This window comes from Salvelinus namaycush, chromosome 7 (genome assembly GCF_016432855.1).
Source record: "Salvelinus namaycush isolate Seneca chromosome 7, SaNama_1.0, whole genome shotgun sequence".
In the NCBI taxonomy this organism is placed as follows: Eukaryota; Metazoa; Chordata; class Actinopteri; order Salmoniformes; family Salmonidae; genus Salvelinus; species Salvelinus namaycush.
In genome coordinates this window covers 11,612,008-11,639,382 of record NC_052313.1, presented here as the reverse complement: position 1 = coordinate 11,639,382, position 27,375 = coordinate 11,612,008, and the positions used below count along the sequence as shown (strand labels likewise).

General features: G+C 42.9%; 2 protein-coding genes across 4 annotated transcripts; one reads left to right on the top strand and one right to left on the bottom strand.

The window, feature by feature from the left end:
* The first annotated feature begins 452 nt into the window (after positions 1–452).
* Positions 453–27,375, top strand: LOC120050961 (transferrin receptor protein 1-like). Of its 3 annotated transcripts, none has more exons than XM_038997508.1 (18): positions 453–566; positions 3,757–3,813; positions 6,619–6,841; positions 7,059–7,236; positions 19,545–19,682; positions 19,836–19,923; positions 20,144–20,269; positions 20,446–20,541; positions 20,677–20,816; positions 20,895–21,064; positions 21,448–21,567; positions 23,232–23,317; positions 23,505–23,568; positions 23,639–23,786; positions 24,357–24,447; positions 24,631–24,858; positions 24,935–25,084; positions 25,237–27,375. In XM_038997508.1, exons 2-18 carry the CDS (start codon positions 3,769–3,771, stop codon positions 25,447–25,449), a joined length of 2,304 nt encoding a protein of 767 aa, XP_038853436.1. In that variant the 5' UTR covers positions 453–566; positions 3,757–3,768; the 3' UTR covers positions 25,450–27,375. The 3 variants fall into 3 exon arrangements, with proteins under 3 accessions (XP_038853436.1, XP_038853437.1, XP_038853438.1); XM_038997509.1 differs by having other exon boundaries at positions 464–527; XM_038997510.1 differs by lacking the exon at positions 453–566 and adding an exon at positions 3,333–3,403.
* On the bottom strand, positions 2,110–3,054 carry LOC120050599 (thymosin beta-12-like). Its single transcript, XM_038997191.1, has 2 exons — positions 3,043–3,054; positions 2,110–2,344 (listed from the first exon to the last, which is right to left on the bottom strand). Exons 1-2 carry the CDS (start codon positions 3,052–3,054, stop codon positions 2,243–2,245), a joined length of 114 nt encoding a protein of 37 aa, XP_038853119.1. The 3' UTR covers positions 2,110–2,242.

Sequence of the window (27,375 nt, the reverse complement as noted above, 5' to 3'; positions counted from 1 at the left end):
AGGCACTGCATCTCAGTGCTAGAGGTGTCACTACAGACCCTGGTTTGATCCTGGGCTGTATCACAACAATTGGCCCAGCGTCGTCCGGGTTAGGGGAGGATTTGGCTGGGTAGGCCATCATTGTAAATAGGAATTTGTTCTTAAACTGACTTGCCTAGCTAAATAAAGGTTAAATAAATAAAAAACAAGGAAGGGATACCAAACACACCCGCACGCACGCACATTTTGAATAGACCTATCAATAGTATGCTTATTTTTTTTTTCTTGTGTCCTCCACAGCAGTCACTATTGTCATTGTAATAGCTAAAGATACTAAAGCACATTATCAGGGGTGTGTGTGTGTGTGTGTGTGTGTGTGTGTGTGTGCGTGTGTGTGTGTGTGTGTGTGCGTGCGTGCGGGGGGGAGGGATAGGGAAGAGGAATTGGGATTGGTATTGGTAATGTACGTGATCCCGGAAGTACCACCAAGCACGCAGAGCAGTAGCAGCGCGTGAGTGTGACGGAGAACTGACAGTCAGTGGAGAAAGGTGACTGACTAGCTATAGTAGAAAGCTAGCTAACTAAAGGTAACACTAGAGGCTTTATTGCAATCTTTTACTGATAAGCTGTAGCAAAGATTGCTGAGCTAGCGACAACTGTCTGTCTGGCTGTAACGGTAGCTAGCAACAGTAGCCGACTTAAAACTCAACGATTTAATAAGATGATAAATAAAATTTATCGGCTACTAGCTAACGTTAGATAACTAAGTTACATCTATCATTTAATGGCTATAAGGCACTTTCACGTTGTCAATGATATTCGAAAATAAAAATATTGCTAGCTACCCATTATGGTCATTATTATTAGCCAGATGGCCATAAAAGCAGCATATGGTCGTTGTAGCCATGTGAACAGGGCCTGACAGTCAATACGACTTCATAGCTAGACGTCTGCTTCTTGTAACGTTAGTTAGCTAGTTCCTTAGACAGTATTGCAATATGCAATGTTAAACTGTAAATTGGTGTAGAAGTCTTCCTAAGGGCATCTGGCAGATTTATCTTTGAACTAGTTATTGCTTCCTCATCTGTTAAGTCATTGGCTACCAACAACAGCATAATATGATAAGGGTGCAATTGTGGCAGGAACCTCTCTTTAGACTTATATTGGTACATTTTTAATTTGGGACAGGCGGGAGGCAGGCGCTCCATTACAGTAGGCAGCGTTAATTAAGCAATAAGGCCCAAGGAGGTGTGGTATATGGCCAATATAGCACGGCTAAGGGCTGTTCTTAGGCAAGACGCAACACTGAGTGCCTGGACAGAGCCTCTAGACGTGGTATATTGGCCTTATATCACAAACCCCCGAGGTGCCATATTGCTATTATAAACTGGTTAACAAATGTAATTAGAGCAGTAAAAATAAATGTTTTGTCATACCTGTGGTATATGGTCTGATATACCACGGCTTTCACCAATCAGCTTTCACGGCTCGAACCCCCCAGTTTATAATGCACGAAAAGGTTGGATGCCAGCTGCCGATAAAACCCACAGAAGAAGGGGCGGGGGCAACAACGGTAGCTAGCTAGCCGTACGGTCTCCCACCTGTCAGACACTTGTCCCGCAGTTCTCATAACGATGGCGAGGGAAGGTGCTCTGGAGCAAAGGACACTGCCTACCGGTGTCACTCCCGCTAGCTAGCAAGGTCTCCAGTAGGCGGGGGCGAAAACTCAGATAATACTTTTATTTCCTGATTGACCCACATTCAAGTGTAACACAAGCATGAATATGTTGTGCTTGAGGGGGAATGCCCTGAATTGCGGGCTGCAGTTGCACACTGTTGCATAATATAAATAATCTCGGGATGTTAGCTTGCTAGCACCAATATGAAATATCATAAATAATGCAGCCATGAGTGACAGCTCAGTATCATTATTAGCTAGCTAGCTTGTCTAGCTGGACATGATGGTGTGTGTTTGGTATTGGTGTCCTTTAGAGCCTCTATAAAAGCGTCTGTGCGTATTCCAGTATTCCCCACTTGTGATTCTCCTATATTGTGTGTGTGTGTGGGGAGGGAGGGAGATGGGGGGGGTGTAGAACTGGTTTTGAGGGCTGGTTGTTTTCTTACAAAAAAATAAGTTCTAGAGAGGGGCTGTACAGTCATTGCTTTTGTCCAATCACAATGCAACTTAGGTTTTGGGTTACACAGCTAAGAGGTGAAAATGCAATGCTTGTGGAATGTACAGTGCATAGCAGAGGCTTGGGCTTCATGCTGTTGCTTGCTTCTCCTGTTCGATAGTTTCTTTGGTGGGCAAGGGGTTTTTCTCTTGTGTCTCGGTCTTCTTCAACTTGGTCTTGTCAAAGTTAGACTTCAATACAAAAAAATAAGTTCTAGGGAGGGGCTGTACAGTCATTGCTTTTGTCCAATCACAATGCAACTTAGGTTTTGGGTTACATAGCTAAGAGGTGAAAATGCAATGTTTGTGGAATAATTGATTGATTTCCTGGTTCTGAGTTTGGCTATGGCTCAAGAGTTGATTTAGAGATACATGATGTTCAGGTTATGAGTTTCGTAACCTTGCCCCAGACCTTTTTTGCTCTACGGTCTTTGATGCTGCGACGCTCTGTGAATCCCAGACCGCCCCCTCGCCCTTACCAACTCACTCGGAGGGCCTTCCGTTGTCACGTGTTGCTGACTAAACTCCTAGGGTGACTTCCAGAGAGTGGCCAGGAGAACAATAAAACCAACTCTGGGACATACTTGTGACTTGAATGATGCAATTCATGTTACATTTTTCAATAATAGAGTAAAAAAACATGAGATGGCGCACACCCAGAAGTTATTTTGTGTGGAGGTGCTGACTAATGACGAATAAACTATAAAAATAGAGTCACACAGTCCTTATATACACTCCCAGTCATTAACAAGCATGACATTCAAATTAACAAATTCCCCCTGTTATTTTGCAAGATATACACCTCAGTATCAGTTAAACATTTCATTTGGGAGGTATTTCATTTGTTAAGTGTCAAGCCTCTAAATCAGTCAAAGGGGCTAAGCCCCTACACTGTAGATCATTTTCACTTCCTCAGCTTTGGGACACGTGGTGGTGGTGCTTGAGGAGAACGGGGTGATTTGGGATTCAGCTTCTGAGTTTCTCACTGTGTGTTGTAATAGCAGAGTGTGTGTGTGTGTGTGTTTTGGCTTCAGTGTGAGAGAAGGCCAAGGTCCAGACTAGTGTTTAGTCTTAGCAAGAGTAGGTGGGATATAGGAGGGAGGGAATGTATGTGTGTCTTTGTGTGTGTGATAATCTCTTGTGTTGAGTGATTTGTGGTGTCGGTTGGTAGCAGAAGTGTTTCTGTGTCGGTTTGTGACTTTGATTGTAACTTCCTGCCTGAAGTAACCTGGGCTTGAAACACACATAGGGGTGTGTGTCACTTAAACCCTGTTTATTTAGAGTAAATATTCCTGGGCCTGATGGTGTAGCTCTGGTACAGTGAATGGCTGCTCTGTTTTGTGTTAAAAACATTGAATTGGTATAAGAAACATGATGGAAGCCAATCCAATGAAGTCCATGAGGGGGCGTGAAGAGGTGTACATTTCAGGGAGAAACAGAATGTTTATAACCTCAAAAATGACTTTAGACTAACCTGTTCTCGCTCTCTACGCCCTTTCTTACCCTCTTTCTTTCTCTCCCTGTTTCTTTCCCTCCCTCCCTCTCTCCCTCCCTCCCTCTTTCTTTCTTTCTCTCTCTCTTTCTCTCTCTTTCTCTCTCTCTAGCTTCATTATATCATGGCAGCAGCTATCAATCAAGCAAGGTCGGCACTTTCAAAAATGGTGAGGGGTCTTTCTTTTGTCCTACATGCACTATGAGTCTGTAGAACACAAATGCACACCCTCCTATACAAACACATTCAGCTATATACTGAACAAAAATATAAATGCAAAGTGTTGGTCCCATGTTTCATGAGCTGAAACTAGATGGTAAATTTACAAGTTAAGTTGGTGGGGCTAGCTAAAACTCTTTAAACGTTTGTGGTAGGTCGACCAATTAATTAATTAATCTAGCTTGTCCTGCGTTGCCTGTTAATTTATCATTGAATCATAGCCTACTTCGCCAAACGGGTGATTTAACAAGCGCATTCGCGAAAAAAGCACTGTCGTTGTACCAATGTACCTAAACATAAACATCAACGCCTTTCTTAAAATCAATACACAAGTATATATTTTTTTACCTGCATATTTAGTTAATATTGCCTGCTAACATGAATTTCTTTTAACTAGGGAAATTGTGTCACTTCTCTTGCGTTCTGTGCAACAGAGTCAGGGTATATGCAGCAGTTTGGGCCGCCTGGCTCGTTGCGAACTATGTGAAGACTATTTATTCCTAACAAAGACAGCCAACTTTGCCAAACGGGGGATGATTTAACAAAAGTGCATTTGCGAAAAAAGCACAATCGTTGCACGAATGTACCTAACCATAAACATCAATGCCTTTCTTAAAATCAATACACAGAAGTATATATTTTTAAACCTGCATATTTAGTTAAAAGATATACAGGTTAGCAGGCAATATTAAACTAGGGAAATTGTGTCACTTCTCTTGCGTTCATTGCACGCAGTGTCAGGGTATATGCAACAGTTTGGGCCGCCTGGCTCGTTGCAAACTAATTTGCCAGAATTTGACGTAATTATGACAACATTGAAGGTTGTGCAATGTAACAGGAATATTTAGACTTATGGATGCCACCCGTTAGATAAAATACAGAACGGTTCCGTATTTCACTGAAAGAATAAACGTTTTGTTTTCGAGATGATAGTTTCCGGATTCGACCATATTAATGACCTAAGGCTTGTATTTCTGTGTGTTATTATGTTATAATAAAGTCTATGATTTGATAGAGCAGTCTGACTGAGCGGTGGTAGGCAGCTGCACGCTCGTAAGCATTCATTCAAACAGCACTTTCCTGCGTTTTGCCAGCAGCTCTTCGCAATGCTTCAAGTATTGCTCTGTTTATGACTTCAAGACTATCAACTCCAGAGATTAGGCTGGTGTAACCGATGTGAAATGGCTAGCTAGTTAGCGGGGTGCACGCTAATAGCGTTTCAAACTTGGACTTGGAGTAGTTGTTACCCTTGCTCTGCATGGGTAACGCTGCTTCGAGGGTGGCTGGTTCGAGCCCAGGTAGGAGCGAGGAGAGGGATGGAAGCTATACTGTTACACTGGCAATACTAAAGTGCCTATAAGAACATCCAATAGTCAAAGGTATATGAAATACAAATGGTATAGAGATAAATAGTCCTATAATTCCTATAATAACTACAACCTAAAACTTCTTACCTGGGAATATTGAAGACTCATGTTAAAAGGAACCACCAGCTTTCATATGTTCTCATGTTCTGAGCAAGGAACTTAAACGTTAGCTTTTTTACATGGCACATATTGCACTTTTACTTTCTTCTCCAACACTTTGTTATTGCATTATTTAAACCAAATTGAACATGTTTCATTATTTATTTGAGGCTAAATAGATTTTATTGATGTATTATATTAAGTTAAAATAAGTGTTCAATCAGTATTGTTGTAATTGTCATTATTACAAATAAAGGTAAAAATCGGCCGATTAATCGGTACCGGCTTTTTTTGGTCCTCCAATAATCGGTATCGGCGTTGAAAAATCATAATCGGTCGACCTCTACTCTGGATCGACGTGTACGACAGCGTTTTCCAGTTCCCGCCAATATCCAGCAACTTTGCACATCCATTGAAGAGGAGTGGGACAACATTCCAGAGGCCACAATATACAGCCTTTTTATTTTAATTTCATTTTCACCTTTATTTAACCAGGTAGGCCAGTTGAGAACAGGTTCTCATTCACAACTGCGACCTGGCTAAAACAAACACACAGTAGAAAATCAATGTACAGTGTGTGCAAATGTAGAAGAGTAGGGAGGTAAGGCAATAAATAGTAATAGGCAATATTTACAATTTAGCATTAACACTGGAGTGATAGATGTGTAGATGATGATGTGCAAGTAGAGATACTTGGGTGCAAAAGAGCAAAAAAATAAATAACAATATGGGGTGAGGTAGTTGGGTGTGTAATTTACAAATGGGCTGTGTACAGGTGCAATGATCGGTAAGCTGCTCTGACAGCTGGTGCTTAAAGTTAGTGAGGGAGATATGTGTCTCCAGCTTCAGTGATTTTTGCAATTCGTTCCAGTCATTGGCAGCAGAGAACAGGAAAAACTAGAAGCCTGATCAACTCTATGTGAAGGAGATGTCGTGCTGCATGAAGCAAATGGTGGTCACACCAGATACTGACTGGTTTTCTGATCCACGCCCCAATCTTTTTTTTAAGGTATCTGTTACCAACAGATGCATATCGGTATTCCCAGTCATGTGAAATCCATAGATTAGGGCCTAATGAATTCATTTCAATTGACTGATTTCCTTATGAAGGAAATCGGTCAACAATTTCCTTATGAAATTGTTACAAGTTGCGTTTATATTTTTGTTCAGTGTGTGTGTGTGTGTGTGTGTGTGTGTGTGTGTGTGTGTGTGTGTGTGTGTGTGTGTGTGTGTGTGTGTGTGTGTGTGTGTGTGTGTGTGTGTGTGTGTGTGTGTGTGTGTGTGTGTAGTTTAACCGTGAGCAGTACAGCCACTTCACTCTGCAGTCGGACGGAGAGGGAGACGAAGGGAGCCACGTGGAGGTGAGACTGTCTGATGATGTTGTAGATGACCACGCCCCCTCTGAGCAGGTGGGCCAACCAGGAGGCTCGCCCTCATACAGGCCCCGCCCACAGCAAAACTACCGCAAAGTGTGTTATCTGGCTCTTGGAACCCTCTTCATCTTCATCATCGGTACATACTCTTCCTCATGCTCTTTTTTAATTTCTTTGTCACACTCACCCTCTCTCCCTGGGCAAGTTCGTCTTGCATCGCCTGGTGCAGTTTACACATTTTAGACCCTTCCATTGGTCCTAAAGTGAGATCTCCAGCCACCTGGGGCACCGGGCAATGCAAAACAAATTCATCCACTCTCTCTTGTCTTACTCTCTCTTCACTTCCTCTGTTTTAGGTTATCTGATTGGCTATGTGAGCCACCACTCTCCCCGCAAGGAGCCAATCACTTGTGATTCTGAGCAGGAAGTGGGCGTAGCTGAGGAGGCTATAGTAGAATCCTCTCTATCCTGGAATGACATCACCAGCTTGCTGGCACAAAGACTGACTCCTGACGCCTTCAACAGCAGACTGAGGTACAAACACACACACACACACACACACACAGGGTTGTTGACCGTATTACGGCCACATCGGCATTCACCAGTCATGACCGCATTCAAATTCACTGTGACCGTTTGTCACGGTAATCCTATCCAAAACTCCCAAATGAATGCCGCAGTCACTAGCTTCATCAATAAGTGCATCGAGGACGTCGTCCCCACAGTGACTGTATGTACATACCCCAACCAGAAGCCATGGATAACAGGCAACATTCGCACTGAGTTAAAGGGCAGAGCTGCCGCTTTCAAGGTGCGGGACTCTAACCCGGAAGCTTACAAGAAATCCTGCTATACTCTGCGACGTACCATCAAACAGGCAAAGCGTCAATACAGGGCTAAGATTGAATCATACTACACCGGCTCCGACGCTTGTCTTATGTGGCAGGGCTTGCAAACTATTACAGACTACAAAGGGAAGCACAGCCGCAAGCTGCCCATTGACACGAGCCTACCAGACGAGCTAAATCACTTCTATGCTCGCTTCTAGGCAAGCAACACTGAGGCGTGCATGAGAGCATCATCTGTTCCGGACGACTGTGTGATCACGCTCTCCGTAGCCGACGTGAGTAAGACCTTTAAACAGGTCAACATACACAAGGCCAGATAGATTACCAGGACGTGTGCTCCGGGCATGTGCTGACCAACTGGCAGGTGTCTTCACTGACATTTTCAACATGTCCCTGATTGAGTCTGTAATCCCAACATGTTTCAAGCAGACCACCATAGTCCCTGTGCCCAAGAACACAAAGGCAACCTGCCTAAATGACTACAGACCCGTAGCACTCACGTCCGTAGCCATGAAGTGCTTTGAAAGGCTGGTCATGGCTCACATCAACACCATTATCCCAGAAACCCTAGACTCACTCCAATTTGCATACCGCCCAAACAGATCCACAGATGATGCAATCTCTATTGCACTCCACACTGCCCTTTCCCACCTGGACAAAAGGAACACCTATGTGAGAATGCTATTCATTGACTACAGCCCAGCGTTCAAAACCGTAGTACCCTCAAAGCTCATCACTAAGCTAAGGATCCTGGGACTAAACACCTCCCTCTGCAACTGGATCCTGGACTTCCTGACGGGCCGCCCCAGGTGGTGAGGGTAGGTAGCCACGCTAATCCTCAACACTGGAGCCCCCCAGGGGTGTGTGCTCAGCCCCCTCCTGTACTCCCTGTTCACCCACGACTGCATGGCCAGGCACGACTCCAACACCATCATTAAGTTTGCAGACGACACAACAGTGTCAGCCTGGTCACCGACAACAACAAGACAGCCTAAAGGGAGGAAGTCAGAGACCTGGCCGGGTGGTTCCAGAATAACAACCTATCCCTCAACGTAACCAAGACTAAGGAGATGATTGTGGACTACAGAAAAAGGAGGACAGAGTACGCCCCCATTCTCATCGACGGGGCTGTAGTGGAGCAGGTTGAGAGCTTCAAGTTCCTTGGTGTCCACATCACCAACAAACTAGAATGGTCTAAACACACCAAGACAGTCGTGAAGAGGGCACGACAAAACCTATTCCCCCTCAGGAAACTAAAAAGATCTGGCATGGGTCCTGAGATCCTCAAAAGGTTCTACAGCTGCAACATCGAGAGCATCCTGACTGGTTGCATCACTGCCTGATACGGCAATTGCTCAGCCTCCGACCGCAAGGCACTACAGAGGGTAGCGCGTACAGCCCAGTACATCACTGGGGCTAAGCTGCCTGCCATCCAGGACCTCTAAACCAGGCGGTGTCAGAGTAAGGCCCTAAAAATTGTCAAAGATCCCAGCCAGCCCAGTCATAGACTGTTCTCTCTACTACCGCATGGCAAGCGGTACCGGAGTGCCAAGTCTAGGACAAAAAGGCTTCTCAACAGTTTTTACCCCCAAGCCATAAGACTCCTGAACAGGTAATCAAATGTTGTACACCTACACCTGTTGTATTCGGCGCACGTGACAAATAAACTTTGAATTGATGGGTAGCCTGTCAAACTTTCTAAAGGCCCTTGCTAATGGCTTGATACTCAGCGTTCTATTGTCCCTCTAATCACTCTCAAAACACTCGAATAGTCTGAGTGATGAAGACAAATGGTGATGGGAGTTAGAGCCCCCGTTCCGAAATGGACACAGGCAACACCGGACCCAATATGCATAAATACATTTTTAAAACCCGTCCCGAAAGGACATAAAGGACAACCGGTCCTATCCAAGTGAGGGAAGCAGCAGGAAGCCAATTGTTTTGCTACTTTATTCAACCGGAGCCATTACCGAAAGGGAGAGAGCGCGAGCTGCTGTAGGCTATTAGGGAGCGGAGGCCATGTGATATGTGTTTGGAGGGAGAGACCGCAACCACTGTTACCTCACGCTAGACTAACTTCTTGCTAGTTATATATCATCCCATCCGATTACATAGTAACGTAAACTCACCCCATTCCGTACAAATGTGCGTAACCGCGACATTCAAACGGGGCTACAAAGAAAACAAATGGGACTGTAGCGACTGTGTTGACTTCAAAATCGGGGGTGTGAACTAGGTTTCTATTCAAGCGTTGATCGACATGGTAATGGTTCTATAGTATTGGAGAAAAGTTGAAAAAACTGACCCTCCGTTACATCTTGACGTGTCATGTCGTAACGTACAGCACGCATAAAGCAACTATTTCTGTCTTACAATCTCTCTCCACCAGGTGTAGCACTTCTCTCATCGTTTAAAAACAAGAAATGGACAGTGACGGGGGTAAGGGGGGATACCTAGTAATTTTTTTCGTCATCATTGCATGCGATCATCATTCTCAAAGCCGCTGTTTACTTCTAAGATCACTTTAGCACCGCCCTAAAAACCCAATTCAAATTCGACACAAACCTTCAAATAGGTATGTAATGACACATTATATAAACTCTTTATAGTGTTTTATTTACATTTTAGAGGCGATAAGGTGATAAGTTGGACAGATTGAGTGAAAAAAGCAATTTTCCCACACGACATCTGTCCTTCTCACTATCACACATTAGTTTTGCTTCCCCACCCGCCATTTAAAAAAAGACCCGACGGGGCTCATTGCCTGCTTGAATTATTGCAGAAACGGGCAGTGTTTAGGTCATGTAATTGATTTTGTTGGAAAGGGGAGAAATGGTGCTTTACAATGGTATTTGTTGATAATTGGATATTGAGAAGGGTGAGCCGGTCAAGGATCGATTCGGACAAGGTGGTAAATTGTATGACAAGTGACAGTTTTATTCAGAGTGAAGATATCTGGTACAAGCGTATACGGTCTCGTTCCTTCGGCTCATAGAGAACCTCCAAAAAAAGCCCAGATAACAGAAATGCATAGACATTTTATACAACACAGAAAGTAGGTTGAGTCTGGAAGTTCTGGTCCTTTGGTTGGTTCTGGACAGGTTGTTGTCTTCTCAGATTGGTCCTGATGAGCTGGGCGTCATCCTTCTGAGTCTTATAGCAAAAGTTCTTTGTTATCAAATGTTCAGCTAAGCAGGAGATTTTGTGTGTGCGTAGTCAGCCCTCTGTCCTTGGTTATGTGTGTGTGTCTCATTATTTCGTGAAATGCGGACCCAAGCACTCTTTTGATCAAAGCCTTTCCTTATCAGTGTTTATGAAAGGTTTACGTCAGCCCTCTGTCCTTGGGTGTGTGTGTGTCTGTCTCTGTATCTGTTTATAAGTGTGTGAGAAACCCTGCTTAGAAAGAAGTTAGTTATAACAATGTAATAGCAATATGCTTGTGTTATTTTAAATGGTATTTATTACAAATCCCCCTCTTCACGTCTCATAAGAGACGTGACAAAAGCTAGGACAAAAGCTATAAATGGCAAAATTAGAGTAAACTTTATCAGAAGATAAAGTTTTGATTCCCTCTCTTCACGTCTCACAAGAGACGTGACATAAACTATGAATGGCGTTTAATTAGTCATCAGTCCAATAGCCTGGCTCAGCATCCTCCAGGGCAAGCATAGGAAACATCTGTCCCTTCTCTGCCTGGTTGGGATCAATAGCAGTAGTTATGATCCTAGTGGTCAGCGTTCGAATACATGGAATGCAGCAGCATCCACAAAGCACCAGTATCGCAGTGAAGACAGATATAGATACCAGTATGGAGGAAACAAGCATCTTATATTTCCCAAACGCATCCATCCAAGAGTCCCACATAGAGGTGTCAACCCCGGAGTGGTGCTTCATCTTCTCATTAAGTGTACGAAGACCTTCTAAGGCAACAGTAAGACTACCATCAGTTGCTGTGTTATTGGGAATGAAAGTACAACATTGCTCTCCGAACATGGCACAAACACCTCCGCGTTCAGCCAACAACATATCCACCGCGATTCTATTTTGGAATGCCATCAGGGAAGTAGCTTCCAATTGGCCATGGACCGCCTCGAAGCCTTGTTGAGTCCAATTGTCCAGTTTCTGGACATTAAAATTAATGTAATTGATTCGGTCCACATTTTTATTAACTGTACACCACCAGCAAAATGATGATTCAAAACCCGCTGCAACCTGGTCTACGAGTTTATACTTATCTGGCACCCCCCTAGGGACTCCTATGGCGTCAATATAGGTGGGGTCTCCAGGATCCACTCCTGTTGATCTTTTGGACCGGGATAAATCCCCGTCCCTCTCTACACGGGCCATCAGGTCCTTTACTTCCATAGGATACACTGAAACAGGAAGAAGCAGAGAGACAAGAGCACAAAGACCAGTGGCATTCCCTGGCAGGCGGTCATATAGATGATTTCCTCCACACCACCACCAGACATCAGCTCTAGACACAGGTTGGAAAGGGGCATTAGGATTATGGGTGTTATTGCACCATTCATAAGGTAATGCTCCCAGCATTGGAGGGCCAAGGGACATATTTATACAAGTGAAATTAGCCCTGGCAACCCGAGAAGAAAACATCGGGGCCCTTTCTAGTACTTTTAACAATAGGGTAAAACTTGTCCCATACGGAGCAGTTGGCAGTTGGGCTGTCATGTTTCATAACAGGAAGAAGACATACGTCAGGTAGGGTAGCCGGTACAATGCGTAGGAGTGGACGGGCTCCCATACATACCACACAGCTCTGGTGGGTGGCCTTTCCAGCCTCCTCAGTCACCAATAAGGATGAGCAAGGACCAAAAGGAGACCACTCCAAGAACTACTGAAAGGTTAAACCCTCAGGTCCATCCCTCTATACAACCTGTATCAGGTGGGCTCGTCGCCACCCGGGAACTTCAAACCTTCACAACAGGGAGGACAAACATCACTTTTTATTCATTCGACAACATCAACTACAGCAAACCAAGGGTCCTCCTCTTTCAGGCACACTCTCCTGCGAAAGCTTGATTCCGTATCAGCCTCTCCTACTGGAGCATCAAGCAGCAGCATCATACCAGAGGCCCTTGCCACATCTGTAACAGACTTCTTCAAACAAGGTATGATACAGGCAGCACAGAAATGAAAAACAACAACTAGTGTCAGAAATCCAGTAATCATCACTGCAGTGCACTTACCAAACCAACCACCCAGCCAAGGGACCAGTCCACTCTCCTCCACACCTGCAAGACCCCCCACCTCCACCGATAACCTTGCCAACCCACTCAGAGCTTTTGAAATGCTCCCATCCGGACTAGTATTGTTACATACACCTGCCTGGTCGGCCAGAATCATGTCCAGTGCTAGTCTATTTTGTCTACTGGTTTGAGAGGTAGCATCCAATTGTTCAGCCATCCCTGTAAGTGCTGTGTGGGTGTATTTAACAAATCATTATTAATTATAGTAGATATAATTGACCCAGGCATTTTGTTTAGCATCAACAATAGCTGGGCCAATGATGGGCATCAGATGCCACAGGCCATCTTTCCTGTTTAATGTCTGGAATTCGTGGGGGACCCCTATTGGGACCCCCAACAGGTTGGTGTGAATGTTATCTGTACCCTCGGACCAAGGAGCGTCACGATTCTGCCGTCTCCTGGATTGGTCCCAAGCCTCTGTCATGTGCAGCTCCCAAAAGTTGGTTAGCTGTAACCTCAATAATAGGCAATGGTGTTTATCAGACTGGCCAAAACACATGTTCCCTGATAATCTCCTTTCAAAATGGGGTCAACCGCCTGGCAGGTCCACACATCCACCATACATCAGCAACACCTCTAGTTATTAGTGACATTAGTGATGCAGGCAGCAGTAGGGAACCTCCCATAGTCCATACCTCTACCTGTACCAGTGTTACAGCTGTAATATCCCCCATATGCCTTAACCCCCATGGTGTCTTCTGGGGACGGACTTCTATACCAGATTGTAGAGTTCAGGTGATGGCGTGGGACTTGGTCTTGAAGTGGTGGAGGAGGCCGGCTGAACCTGGTCTGTTGGAACTGGTGGTGGTTCTGGCAGTACTGTGATGGTAACATCCCCATCGTATCCTAAACAGACAGCTCAGGACTACAAGCAATCCTGTAAAGCCCCACCCTCTCCCAGAGAAAACATCATCAGCAAGAAGCCAGACACACTTTCACTTCTATGAACAAACACAGTGAGGAAAGGTCGGGGGCAGGGAATTCTTCATTAAGGAGTTGATCCCCGAACTCTATTAGTAACGGTTCTTCTCCTTAACTCTGTGATCATTCGGCAGTGTCAGTGTGTCTCACCCTCCAAGTGCGATATGCCCCCAGGTCGGGTGAATCACCTTCTCCTTTAATTCACCTGCAATGCATAAAATCTTGGACATACAGGTTTGGTTAACCACCAGTTTCTCATTTGTTTTATCTGATTATATATTTAACTTCTATACCTATTTGTTAGCTATAATTATTATTATTATTTATTTTTTAATTATTATTATTATTTATTTTTTTATTATTATTATTATTATTTTTAATAATTCGTTTATTATCCAATAGGCCCCATCCTATCCTAGACCACAATGTACCCATCCCCCTCTTGATACCTGGCTCTAGCCAGGTAACAACCTTACCTATTCTAAATAATGACTTAGGTAAGAATAGTAGAATATTCTTATGTTCTACATTATCATGTAGGAGCGCCCCTTTCATTTTCCACATGTCCAATTCTCCCTTTTGTCTCCATTCAGTAACTGTTATCTACCCATTCTGTTATCTCTGTCCTGGCGCCCCCTTCCAAAACTCCCTTCTCTGCTCTCAAACCTTCAAGGTCTCAGCAGTGCGGGGAGGGCCACTCTGTCTGCCCTTTCCCTTATCTGTCTGTAGCTTGGTCCCAAACATTAACTAAGTGTCTCACTGTTTTGACTTTATCTAAAATCATGGATTTAAAATTAACAACATGTCTTATAGTGTCAATCTCTAAAGTCCTTACATAACCTTAATAAACCTATCTCTATCTTCTTATGGCCAAAACAAATGCTAACCATATAAATTCCTTTCTTTACTAATAAGCTCTCTATCACTTTTATTTCCATGCCCTATAGGCTTAAAATATCTCCTGTTCAAACCAATTCAATAACAGCCCATTCAAAACCGTCATAGCCAATGTTTAAAACCAGAAACCTGACTCCTCTGTGGTTAATTGCAATTATGGTCAAGAGTTATAAACTCTATTATCTCAAAATTAGTATTCCAAATGACCACGATTTCATTATCCTCACTACATTTCCCTGTGGGTGATCAAACCACATGAAAATGCAATGAAAATAGGTCAAAAGGTTACACCTACATTCGTGTTCCATGCCATATCTAGACATACCAAAAGAACTGGGGTGCCACTCTTCCAGTCTTGTTCTTTTCCCCCTTACTTGTCTTGTATCTTCTGATCTAGAAAATCGTTAAATTTTAGCTTTGGAGTATTTGGGGTCGTCATATTTTATTTTAATGCAGTGGAATTTAGTACAGAATAGTTTTGGTAATGTGTGTGCGTATATCAGTGTATATGTTTGACTATCCGACTGTACTTAGCCCGTCACTGGATAAAATCCAGAATCCAAATTTTTTTACATGTATACATTAAACATTTACATTTTTCCCACTATGAACATTACCCTTTAGACGTTGAACACTTAGACTTTAGACATTGGAAACATTACACTTAAACATTGAACATTTTTCAACCTGGCGCCTACAAACACAAATAGACTATTCTTCACCGGACAATCGCCCGGACTATTGAATAAGTCTAGCCTACTCCTCACCGGTCACAGCCGGACTATATGAATAGGTCTTGACAAACTTTACCCCACTCCTCACCGGTCACAGCCGGACTATATGGATGGGGATGGAACAAGCCTATCCTTCACCGGCTGAATAGCCGGACTATTGAATAATCCCTATCCCAATTTTAAGCCTACCCTTCACCGACTGAATAGCCGGACTATTGAATAGTGCTTACTATATTCCTCACCGGACACAGCCGGACTATACGAATAGTTCTTTTTATCACAAATTAAGCCTATTCCTCATCGGTCACAGCCGAACTATATGAATAGCACTTTTAACACAAATTAAGCCTATTCCTCATCGGTCACAGCCGAACTATATGAATAGCACTTTTAACACAAAAATAGACTATTCTTCACCGGACAATCGCCCGGACTATTGAATAAGTCTAGCCTACTCCTCACCGGTCACAGCCGGACTATATGAATAGGTCTTGACAAACTTTACCCCACTCCTCACCGGTCACAGCCGGACTATATGGATGGGGATGGAACAAGCCTATCCTTCACCGGCTGAATAGCCGGACTATTGAATAATCCCTATCCCAATTTTAAGCCTACCCTTCACCGACTGAATAGCCGGACTATTGAATAGTGCTTACTATATTCCTCACCGGACACAGCCGGACTATACGAATAGTTCTTTTTATCACAAATTAAGCCTATTCCTCACCGGTCACAGCCGGACTATATGAATAGATCTTAATACTTACAAATTATTCCCACATATGTTCACTTCACTGTCGTTCACATGTCATTTATATATGTAAATTTACTCAAGAATCCATACTCACACTCGGTAGTACTGATCAAAATTTGGATAGACTATACGACAATATGCAAAGTTTGATTTAACAGGTCTTGCTTACCTTGTTTATTGGTCGACCAGAAGATCAGTTCCCCGAGCTGAGCAGAATTGTTGACCTCCCCCCAAAGATTTCACCTGTCCTCCGCGAACCGTCCTTCCACCAACTCGCCCCCTCACACCCACATCAACCACTCTGGACCGGGTATCTAGATAACCATCCTCTGCTACCATGTTTTTGTTGATAATTGGATATTGAGAAGGGTGAGCCGGTCAAGGATCGATTCGGACAAGGTGGTAAATTGTATGACAAGTGACAGTTTTATTCAGAGTGAAGATATCTGGTACAAGCGTATACGGTCTCGTTCCTTCGGCTCATAGAGAACCTCCAAAAAAAGCCCAGATAACAGAAATGCATAGACATTTTATACAACACAGAAAGTAGGTTGAGTCTGGAAGTTCTGGTCCTTTGGTTGGTTCTGGACAGGTTGTTGTCTTCTCAGATTGGTCCTGATGAGCTGGGCGTCATCCTTCTGAGTCTTATAGCAAAAGTTCTTTGTTATCAAATGTTCAGCTAAGCAGGAGATTTTGTGTGTGCGTAGTCAGCCCTCTGTCCTTGGTTATGTGTGTGTGTCTCATTATTTCGTGAAATGCGGACCCAAGCACTCTTTTGATCAAAGCCTTTCCTTATCAGTGTTTATGAAAGGTTTACGTCAGCCCTCTGTCCTTGGGTGTGTGTGTGTCTGTCTCTGTATCTGTTTATAAGTGTGTGAGAAACCCTGCTTAGAAAGAAGTTAGTTATAACAATGTAATAGCAATATGCTTGTGTTATTTTAAATGGTATTTATTACAAATTGACATTACAGTTGATCTGGAAGTATTACGTTTTTGGGGCGCTAAAATAAGGGCAATTGTACGGACCAAGGCGATGTACGAGTTTACGTGAGTTTACGTTACCTGTCTTGACTGCATCAATCCGAGAGAAGATAGCTAATTGAGGCTAGCCATAATGTTACTGCTCTTCTCACCAGCCTACAGTTAGCCTACACATAACTCCATTCAGATTCTAGCGTAAATAGCAGCCTACCTGCTGCTGGCTTTTGGTCGTTGTAGCCTTTCTTTCTCATTTCACTTTTAATTCTGTCATTTTTATTCCATCTTCCATTGAATACATATCGTCTAACTTACTTGCCACACAAGCAGAGCAGCAATGCACTTCTCTCTCGCTCTCTGTGGGAAGGATCAGAGCTCATGCCTTTTTTGCGACTTTTCCAAATCATTAATATAGAGTTGCATCTTGTGTTTTGATTTCTAAGCCATTCCCAGGTTTACATGCCTATCACCACTAAATAACTATGGATTTGTTTTGATGGTAAGGGCTGGGCGGTATACCGTGTTTTACTATATACCGGTATTGATGCACAGACCAGTTTTTATTTTATTTTTTAGTTTACCTTCTATAACGGTATGTGAATGTTTAATTTGTTAAATGTGATACGCCGCGTGTAACATCCATTTTTATAGTTTACTCCGCTACTTGAGTCCTCTCTTTCCGCTGTCTCTCTGCGGCTTTCCACACAGACCCAGTCCCGCTCCCTGCCACTCAAGGAGCGCATTTGTTGTTGCTCGACCACAAGACACTTGCGTTCAGTCTGCATGGTCAATGCAGCAATGTTGATGACAACTATACTGTTCCCACTTTGCTTCTTTTTAATATAAATTCACAAGGGTTCTATAAATACACTATTAGTTTGTGTTTCTTACATCTGCAAACAGTTTATTTTCTTTGCAAGTTGTGGCTAAATCGCGTTAGCCGCTAATGCTAACGTTAGTTAGCTGGCTAGCTTGCTAGTAAATGTATAGTCAGAGAAAAACGTAGTTAGCTATACAACCTGATACCACTAATGGTGTAGGTCTAAATCAGCATTTTGTTTGTGTAACAGTATCTTCTAAATCAAAGAGGAATGGGCAAAGCATGAATATGTTAGCTACATAAAGTAGCTAAGAGAAAACATATAATGTAGCCAAATATTATAGGTTCCCTTAGGAAACACTGATCAACACTTTGTTTCTTCCCCTGTCACAATAACTCCTCCCTGGCATTTTCATTTGTTGTCATGTCAAACAACACTGTATTCAAAATTCCCACTATTATATTTTAACTATAGAATTAGAATAATCATAACATTTTCATGATTCCAACAGTTCACCCAAGTGTTTTGATGTAATTTGCAAGTCAAATCGCAATTGCAACATTTGGTAAAAAAAAGGCCTCGATAATTTTTTTTTTGCCCATATCGTGCAATCCTACGTGGCAGTACCTCAAATGAGTGCAGGAAATGCTGGTTGAAGTTGAATTGAACAGTATAAACCAATCAGAATGGAGACAGACCCATTGAAATCACTTAGAATGTATGTTGCCACCCTAGCGTGACACACTACTCACTATAAAGCAAATTTTGAACTTTTATTATTTAAAAACATAAATTACCGTCAAACCGTAAAAAAACTGAAAAATACTGTGATATGATATTTGGGCCATATCGCCTAGTGATGGTGTAGGCTATAGGCCCCTTTTCAGTACACGACATACTGACATCATACACAAATGCCTGTGACTTTTTGCTACAGTAAGGAAGCCATCGCCATCCATTCAACATAGCCTAAATTTACGTTTTTAAAACTTCTAAACAAAATAACTTTTTGGGGTTCTAATGCGCGTAATATGATGTTTTGATTATTGCTTGAACTTTTGCTAAGATATTTGGTTGTGTTCTTTGCAAAATAACTATTTTGGATGCAGCATTTATTAGCTAGAATGCTAACGCTTATTGACATTGGCTAGCTTTTGTTAGAGCCTATGTGTTTTTTAACTATAATTAAGTTGATTTGCGATGATGACACACATTATATTAAGCAGGACATTCATGCAAGCTTTAACATCCAATTATAATCCAAAAGTAGTGTGAAATACAGTCATAAGCAAATAAATAGGAACTATTAAGAACTCCCATGTGTTCTGCCACCAACTTGTGCGCATTGCGGCAATGTTTTCTAACAGAAAGGGGTCTATATTATTAAATGGATTTATTCAACTTTTTTTTAAATGTAGATGTTCCAAAGGTGCGCATCAGCGGCTTGTATGCAGGGAAGCCCGGTGATGCAAAAAACATTGATGTTAATTAGCGGCCAATTACCATGAGACCAACAGTCATTTGCATGACACTTACAGGCTGACAAAATTTCATGACCGCCACACACACACTACCTGAAAATACTAATGAACTAAACTGTCCACCCTCTCTCTCTGCAGTGATGTTGAACAGCCAGATCACGCGGCAGGGAGCCGGGCAGACGGCATTCTGGAATATCATGTGTTTGACAGCTTTAAGAGTCTGGAGATGGAGCCCTGGACTGACGTACACTATGTCCAACTACAGACAGCCAACAGGTACACACACACACACACACACACACACACACACACACACACACACACACACACACACACACACACACACACACACACACACACACACACACCCTCTGTCTCATAATTCCACTTTGCTTGTAACATTCTCCTCCCCAATCCCCTTACCCACAGTCAGAAGCCAAACCGTGTTCTGATTGGCCAAGAGGCGGTGGGCCAGCCTAAGGGCTATCTGGCCTATAGTGCCACAGGAAAAGCTCAGGTCAGCCAAACAGATGTCCACATTGAATTATATTGACTGATCATCTCTTTTGATATTTTGGGCCAATATTACATAGTGTGAAATCTGAGCCAAAATAATCTGTTACGGTTAAATGCTTGGAAAGTGGCATGTTTGTAACATATTTTCTGCCACATTGGATGTTTGCAATCACAATTGTTGCCTGAATCTCACAAGGGGGATCTGTTTTGTATGTCTGCAGGGCAAGGCGGTGTATGGTAACTATGGGAGTCAAGAGGACTTGATGCTGCTACAGACTCTGAAGGTTGAGCTGAATGGCACTGTGATTCTACTGAGAGCTACAGGACAGATCAGCCTGGCACAGCAGGTAAGGTGTGTGTGTGTGTGTGTGTGTGTGTGTGTGTGTGTGTGTGTGTGTGTGTGTGTGTGTGTGTGTGTGTGTGTGTGTGTGTGTGTGTGTGTGTGTGTGTGTGTGTGTGTGTGTGTGTGTGTGTGTGAGTAAGAAGGTTGTTTTCAGTGTACTTGTGCGTGTCTGTGTTTCAGGTGGCTAATGTAGCAGCATTGGGAGTATCTGCTGTGTTGATTTACCTCGACCCTAAAGACTACAAGTTCCAACCAACTACTGAACTGTACGGACATGTGAGTACTCGCACCACTACAAGGTCAATCTTACCGAGCATGATTCAGAGATGCTTCTTCAAGTGCAACCATTTAACGTTCTATGTTCACGTTCTGTCTGGCGTTCTCTGAATGTTCTGTGATGTTCTCCTGTAGGTCCATCTAGGTTCAGGGGACCCCTTCACGCCAGGCTTCCCCTCCTTCAACCACACCAAGTTCCCTCGCACCCAGTCCTCTGGTCTGCCTACTGTACTGGCCCAAAGCATTACAGCTGCTAGTGCTGCCAAGATACTATCGTAAGACCACACACACACACACACACACACACACCTACACACACACACACACACACCTAACTGTCGATCTATCCCCAGGCTTATAGGTGGGCTTGAGTCCCCTCTCAGTTTTAAAGGCTCACTGGACAATGTGAAGTACACCCTAGGAGGGGCTAGTAGTGAAGATGTTACTGTGGAGGTGAACAACGTGCTGCAGGACACAGAAATCCACAACGTCTTTGGAGTCATCAAGGGCTTCACTGAGCCAGGTATGTGTCTGTCTGTCTGAGTGCATCCATTGTAGTGTATGTGACTCCAGCAGGAATCAAGCCTAGAACACTGGCGTTGCTAACACCAAACTCTGTCCAACCAAGCCACACAGAACACTGGCGTTGCTAACACCAAACTCTGTCCAACCAAGCCACACAGAACACTGGCGTTGCTAACACCAAACTCTGTCCAACCAAGCCACACAGAACACTGGCGTTGCTAACACCAAACTCTGTCCAACCAAGCCACACAGAACACTCCAAAACAATATCTTTCAACTCTGTACATTTTGAACAGCAATGTTTAATCTCTATGCACAGTGTTTGTGAGTGGGTTTTGTGTTCATTTTACTGTGTGTGTGTGTGTGTGTGTGTGTGTGTAGATCAGTACGTGGTACTGGGGGCTCAGAGGGATTCGTGGGGTCCAGGCTACGCTAAAGCCACTGTCGGGACCACACTGCTACTGGAGCTGGCTAGAGCTGTGTCTGAGATGGTGCACACAGGTAACATCAACACACACACACATCAACACACACACACACACACATCAATACATTAACACACACACACATCAATACATTAACACACACACACACATCAATACATTAACACACACACACATCAATACATTAACACACACACACATCAATACATTAACACACACACACATCAATACATTAACACACACACACACACATCAATACATTAACACACACACACACACATCAATACATTAACACACACACACACATCAATACATTAACACACACACATCAATACATTAACACACACACACACACATCAATACATTAACACACACACACACATCAATACATTAACACACACACACATCAATACATTAACACACACACACACATCAATACATTAACACACACACACACACATCAATACATTAACACACACACACATCAATACATTAACACACACACACACACACATCAATACATTAACACAGACACACATCAATACATTAACACACACACACATCAATACATTAACACACACACACACATCAATACATTAACACACACACACACACATCAATACATTAACACACACACACATCAATACATTAACATACACACACACACACACACATCAATACATTAACACACACACACACACACACATCAATACATTAACACACACACACACATCAATACATTAACACACACACACATCAATACATTAACACACACACACACATCAATACATTAACACACACACACACATCAATACATTAACACACACACACACACACACACATCAATACATTAACACACACACACACACACACACACACACACACACACATCAATACATTAACACACACATCAATACATTAACACACACATCAATACATTAACACACACATCAATACATTAACACACACACACATCAATACATTAACATACACACACACACACACACACATCAATACATTAACACACACACACACATCAATACATTAACACACACACACACATCAATACATTAACACACAAACACACACATCAATACATTAACACACACACACACATCAATACATTAACACACACACACACATCAATACATTAACACACACACACACACATCAATACATTAACACACACACACACATTAATGCATAAACACACACACACACATTAATGCATAAACACACACACACACACATTAATGCATAAACACACACACACACACATCAATGCATAAACACACACACACACATCAATGCATAAACACACACACACACATAAACACACACACACACACACATTAACACACACACACACACATTAACACACACACACACACATTAACACACACACACACACACACATCAATACACACACACACACATCAATGCATATACACACACACACATCAATGCATTCACACACACACACACACACACACATCAATGCATAAACACACACACATCAATACACACACACATCAATGCATATACACACACACATCAATGCATTCACACACACACACACACACACACACACACACACACACACACACACACACACATCAATGCAGTCACACACACACACACATCAATGAATTAACACACACACACATATCAATGCATTAACACACACACAACACACACATTCTGACATCTGTGTGTGTGTAGATGGTTTCCGTCCCAGGAGGAGTCTGGTGTTTGCCAGTTGGAGTGCAGGAGAATATGGCAGTGTTGGATCTACAGAGTGGCTGGAGGTGAACTACACACACACACACCCCTTACAGTTCAACACACACACACACACTATGGGTGGAAAGTATTCAGGATATGGCATTGTTCTAGCTAATGGTATTTGGCAATAATGATATGTTTCTGGAAGGCGCTGATTGGACCAGCCTCTAAACTAGCAGGGTATGTAATGTCGTGTGTGTTCCTCTCCAGGGTTTCTTCTCCTCTCTGGACAGAAGAGTTTTCACCTACATCAGTCTGGATGGAGTGGTCACTGGTGAGTACACACAACCACAAAAATACTTCATTCAAAGTATCCTTCTAATCTAATAGTGTGTGATCTTCAGGCCATGGTGAATTCAAAGCGTCTGCCAGTCCCCTGCTCTACAGCCTTCTGGAAAGCACCATGAAGGAGGTGAAGAATCCCATTGGTTTTGGAGAGTCTGGGAAGTCTCTGTATGATAAGGTGTCTGGAGTCAACTTTGAGAAGGCAGTGTGAGTACACCTCACATATCACTCCAATTTTCTTTTTACATTTTTTTTTCACTTTTATTTAACCAGGTAGGCAAGTTGAGAACAAGTTCTCATTTACAATTGCGACCTGGCCAAGATAAAGCAAAGCAGTTCGACACATACAACAACACAGAGTTACACATGGAGTAAAACAAACATACAGTAGAAAAATACGTCTATATACAATGTGAGCAAATGAGGTGACATAAGGGAGGTAAAAGGCAACAAAATAAAAAGGCCATGGTGGCGAAGTAAATACAATATACCAAGTAAAACACTAGAATGGTAGATTTGCAGTGGAAGAATGTGCAAAGTAAAGATAAATAATGGGGTGCAAAGGAGCAAAATAAATAAATACAGTAGGGGGAGAGGTAGTTGTTTGGGCTAAATTATAGATGGGCTGTGTACAGGTGCAGTAATCTGTGAGCTGTTCTGACAGCTGGTGCTTAAAGCTAGTGAGGGAGATAAGTGTTTCCAGTTTCAATGATAGATCACTCCAAAGATATGTGTGTACAGTAGGCATAAAGGGGTGTGTGTGTGTGTGTGTGTTAGGTTTGAGCCCATGAAGATGGAAGACTCTGCATATCCCTTCTTGGCCTTCTCTGGAATCCCCTCTCTCTCCTTCCGCTTCGTCTCTCAGGGGGTGAGACACACACACTTTAACACACACACACACACTTTAACAAACACTAACACACACACACACTCTGTCAGGTTTCTATGTTTTGTTTACAGATAGTTTGATTTCGATAACTGTCTCTAATAGAATTGTCTGTCTTTGTCTCCCGTGTGTGTGTGCGTGTGTGCGCGTGTGTGCGTGTTGCAGTCTGAGGCCTACCCGTACTACGGCACCTCTCTTGACAACAAGGATCACCTTGGTTACGCCACCGCCCATCGTCTTAGTTTCCTAGCCACTGGGGCGGGATTGGTCGCAGGTCAGCTGGCGTTACGATTGGTCCACGACCACGTGCTGCGTCTAGATGTGCAACGCTACAGGACGGTTCTCAGCCAATCTGTGGTCAAGATCAACCAGCGCCTCAAACAAGTCACCCGGGTTTGTTTATATGACATGATTGTTTTTGTTTGTTGTTGTTGTTAGGTATAGTTATAATGTTATTGTGTTGTTACAGGATGGTTCTGCCGAGAGTCTGTCAGCCCGTTGGCTCATCATGGCCTTAGGATCCTACAGTAGAGCTGCTACTGATCTTAACACTGACCTACTCAACACCGACCTCACTGACACACTGGCCTGCCACAACATCAACGACCGCATCATGAGAGTGAGACGCGCACACACACACACACACACACCCTTGTAATCTAACTGATTAATGCCATAAGGCTCCAGTTTTATAGTGAACACAAGTCAATCAGTAGTGGGTCTGTCTTGTTTCATAAACTAACATTTGGATTCTCCTCTCTCTCCCCCTAGGTGGAACATAACCTCCTTTCTCCATATGTCTCCCCCAAAGAGGTTCCGTTCCGCCACCTGCTGTTTGGCCGTGGTTCCCACACCCTGGCAGCCCTGTTGGAGGGTGAGGACAGAGAGGTGCTGCGGACCCAGCTGGCCCTGGCCACCTGGACGCTACAGGGCTGTGCCAACGCTTTCTCTGGAGACATCTGGGACAGCGACAACCAGATCTAACAGTGTGTGTGCGTGCGTCCGTCCTCGTTCACTGTAAAATCCAGGATGAGATGAAGATGGATTGGTCGGTGGTGATGATGTAATAAGAGACCAGGAAGTACTGTCATTCCTTCTAGTTTGTTACTGGACTTCCTGAAGAATGTTGAGATTGATCGACCTCTAACCCCTCGACACAGAGGAGACTATTTATACTTTATATATCTATCAGTCCACTATAAATGTTCTCAGTTTTAATGATGATAAAGTTTGTTTATTTTTATAACTTTTTTGGAAGCAGTGCCTTCAGACTTATGGCAGTTTCATGTTGTTAGTTTAGGTTAAGAGTTTATTTATTTTTCAGTGCCAGTGCTCACTATAAATGTTTAAATGTCATTCATTTTGTTTTTGATAAAAAAAGTTATCGAGAGCTGTGCCTTCCAGACTTGACGGCTATGTGTTTTTTCAGTTGGTTTTTGATAAAGTTATCAGTTCAATTTATAAAGTTATCGGGAGCAATGTCTTCCATACTTATGGCAGTTATACTGTCTCTTACTACGGCAGCATCTGCTGAAGCAATAGAGTCAAGTATACAGACAGTGTGACCATCCAAGGTCCCATGACATGTGGTTGAAATATTGCCGTTCAGTTTGCCTTGCAGAATCTAATGGGGGAAGAGAATTGAAACCGACACAATCGTTTTGACCCGGATGAAAAACTGTCCAGCTACAGATGGTCAGACTTCTGCTGTATACATGACTCTGTTAACAGAAATACATCACCTACTGCTCCCACACATTACTATGGAAACAGAAACCCCAGCAACTGGGTATCACCACAGAAACGTGGTAACCGACGGCAGCGGATGTCATGACTTCGTCACATTTTGATTTGATGAAATGCATGCACTTAAATTCAGAGTCCATGGTGAATTTACAAATTCTTAGGATGTTTTAGACATGTCGGGGAGGTAGCTACTTGGCTCACGTCTGTAATTACAAACTATTTTATATATAGTCTTAAATGGCTCTGGTCAGAAGAAGTTAACTATATAGGTAATATGGTGTAATTTCTGATACAGCATAGGCTCAACAACAAAAAAACATGCTAAATCTCACCACTCTGAGCTGAACTTATAAAACTAATATTATTCAGGCAGCGAAAGAGTTATTTCTGTTAACCAGTGTTATTTTGGAGCAGTTTATATTTCTGATTAGAACCATTATCGGGAGCAGTGTCTTCCGTAATGATAAGTGTTGGTGGTAGTTTTTGCCTACCAGTGTGTGTGTTTGTGTGGTTATCGGGGGCAGTGACTCCCATATTTCACTAAAAGGGTGAAGTCATTTATCGGGAACAGTGTTTCCCAGAGTTTTATATCTGTGTGTATCGGGGGCAGTGACTCATATTTCACTGAAGGGTGAAGTCATTTATCGGGAACAGTGTTTCTCAAGAGTTATTTTTCTCTGTTAGTGTTGGGTTAGTATATCTGTGTGTGTGTGTGTGACCTACTACTCTTCTATTGTTCCTTTCTGAATTAGTTGTAATGGATACGTCCTATGGCATGTTACTGTGTTTTCCCATACAAATGCAATCCTTACAACAAATGTTCCCATTCAGGTCAATAGGATTATCTCCCTAAGTATTTTCCCATGCATATATTATCAGACACTGAAACTCCTGTTGTAGCCGTCCGCTAAATAGTGATTGTTCTCTTTTGATTATTGATTACACTCCGTCAATCAGCTAACTAGTGGAACTGTTCTAAATATTTCTGTTACAGACTTGTCAGTGCTAGTCTGAACTCATACATGTTCACCTGACTTTTCTACCACTCACTTGGTGTGTTACCATGCTGTAGAGGACCATGTGTGGGTGTTTAGCTGTTTCTGTACCGTTGATGAGGAGTTCTGTTTTTCTGCTGTGCTTCAATAAACCCTTTGGCTTAACGCA

What these genes read in the sequence shown, in the direction of transcription:
- LOC120050961 (XM_038997508.1), top strand. Translation starts at nt 3,769, where the DNA reads ATGGCAGCAGCTATCAATCAAGCAAGGTCGGCACTTTCAAAAATG. An exon ending in CCTCTTCATCTTCATCATCG is followed by an intron (nt 6,842 to 7,058) that starts GTACATACTCTT and finishes CCTCTGTTTTAG; the next exon opens with GTTATCTGATTGGCTATGTG. An exon ending in CAAGGGCTTCACTGAGCCAG is followed by an intron (nt 21,065 to 21,447) that starts GTATGTGTCTGT and finishes GTGTGTGTGTAG; the next exon opens with ATCAGTACGTGGTACTGGGG.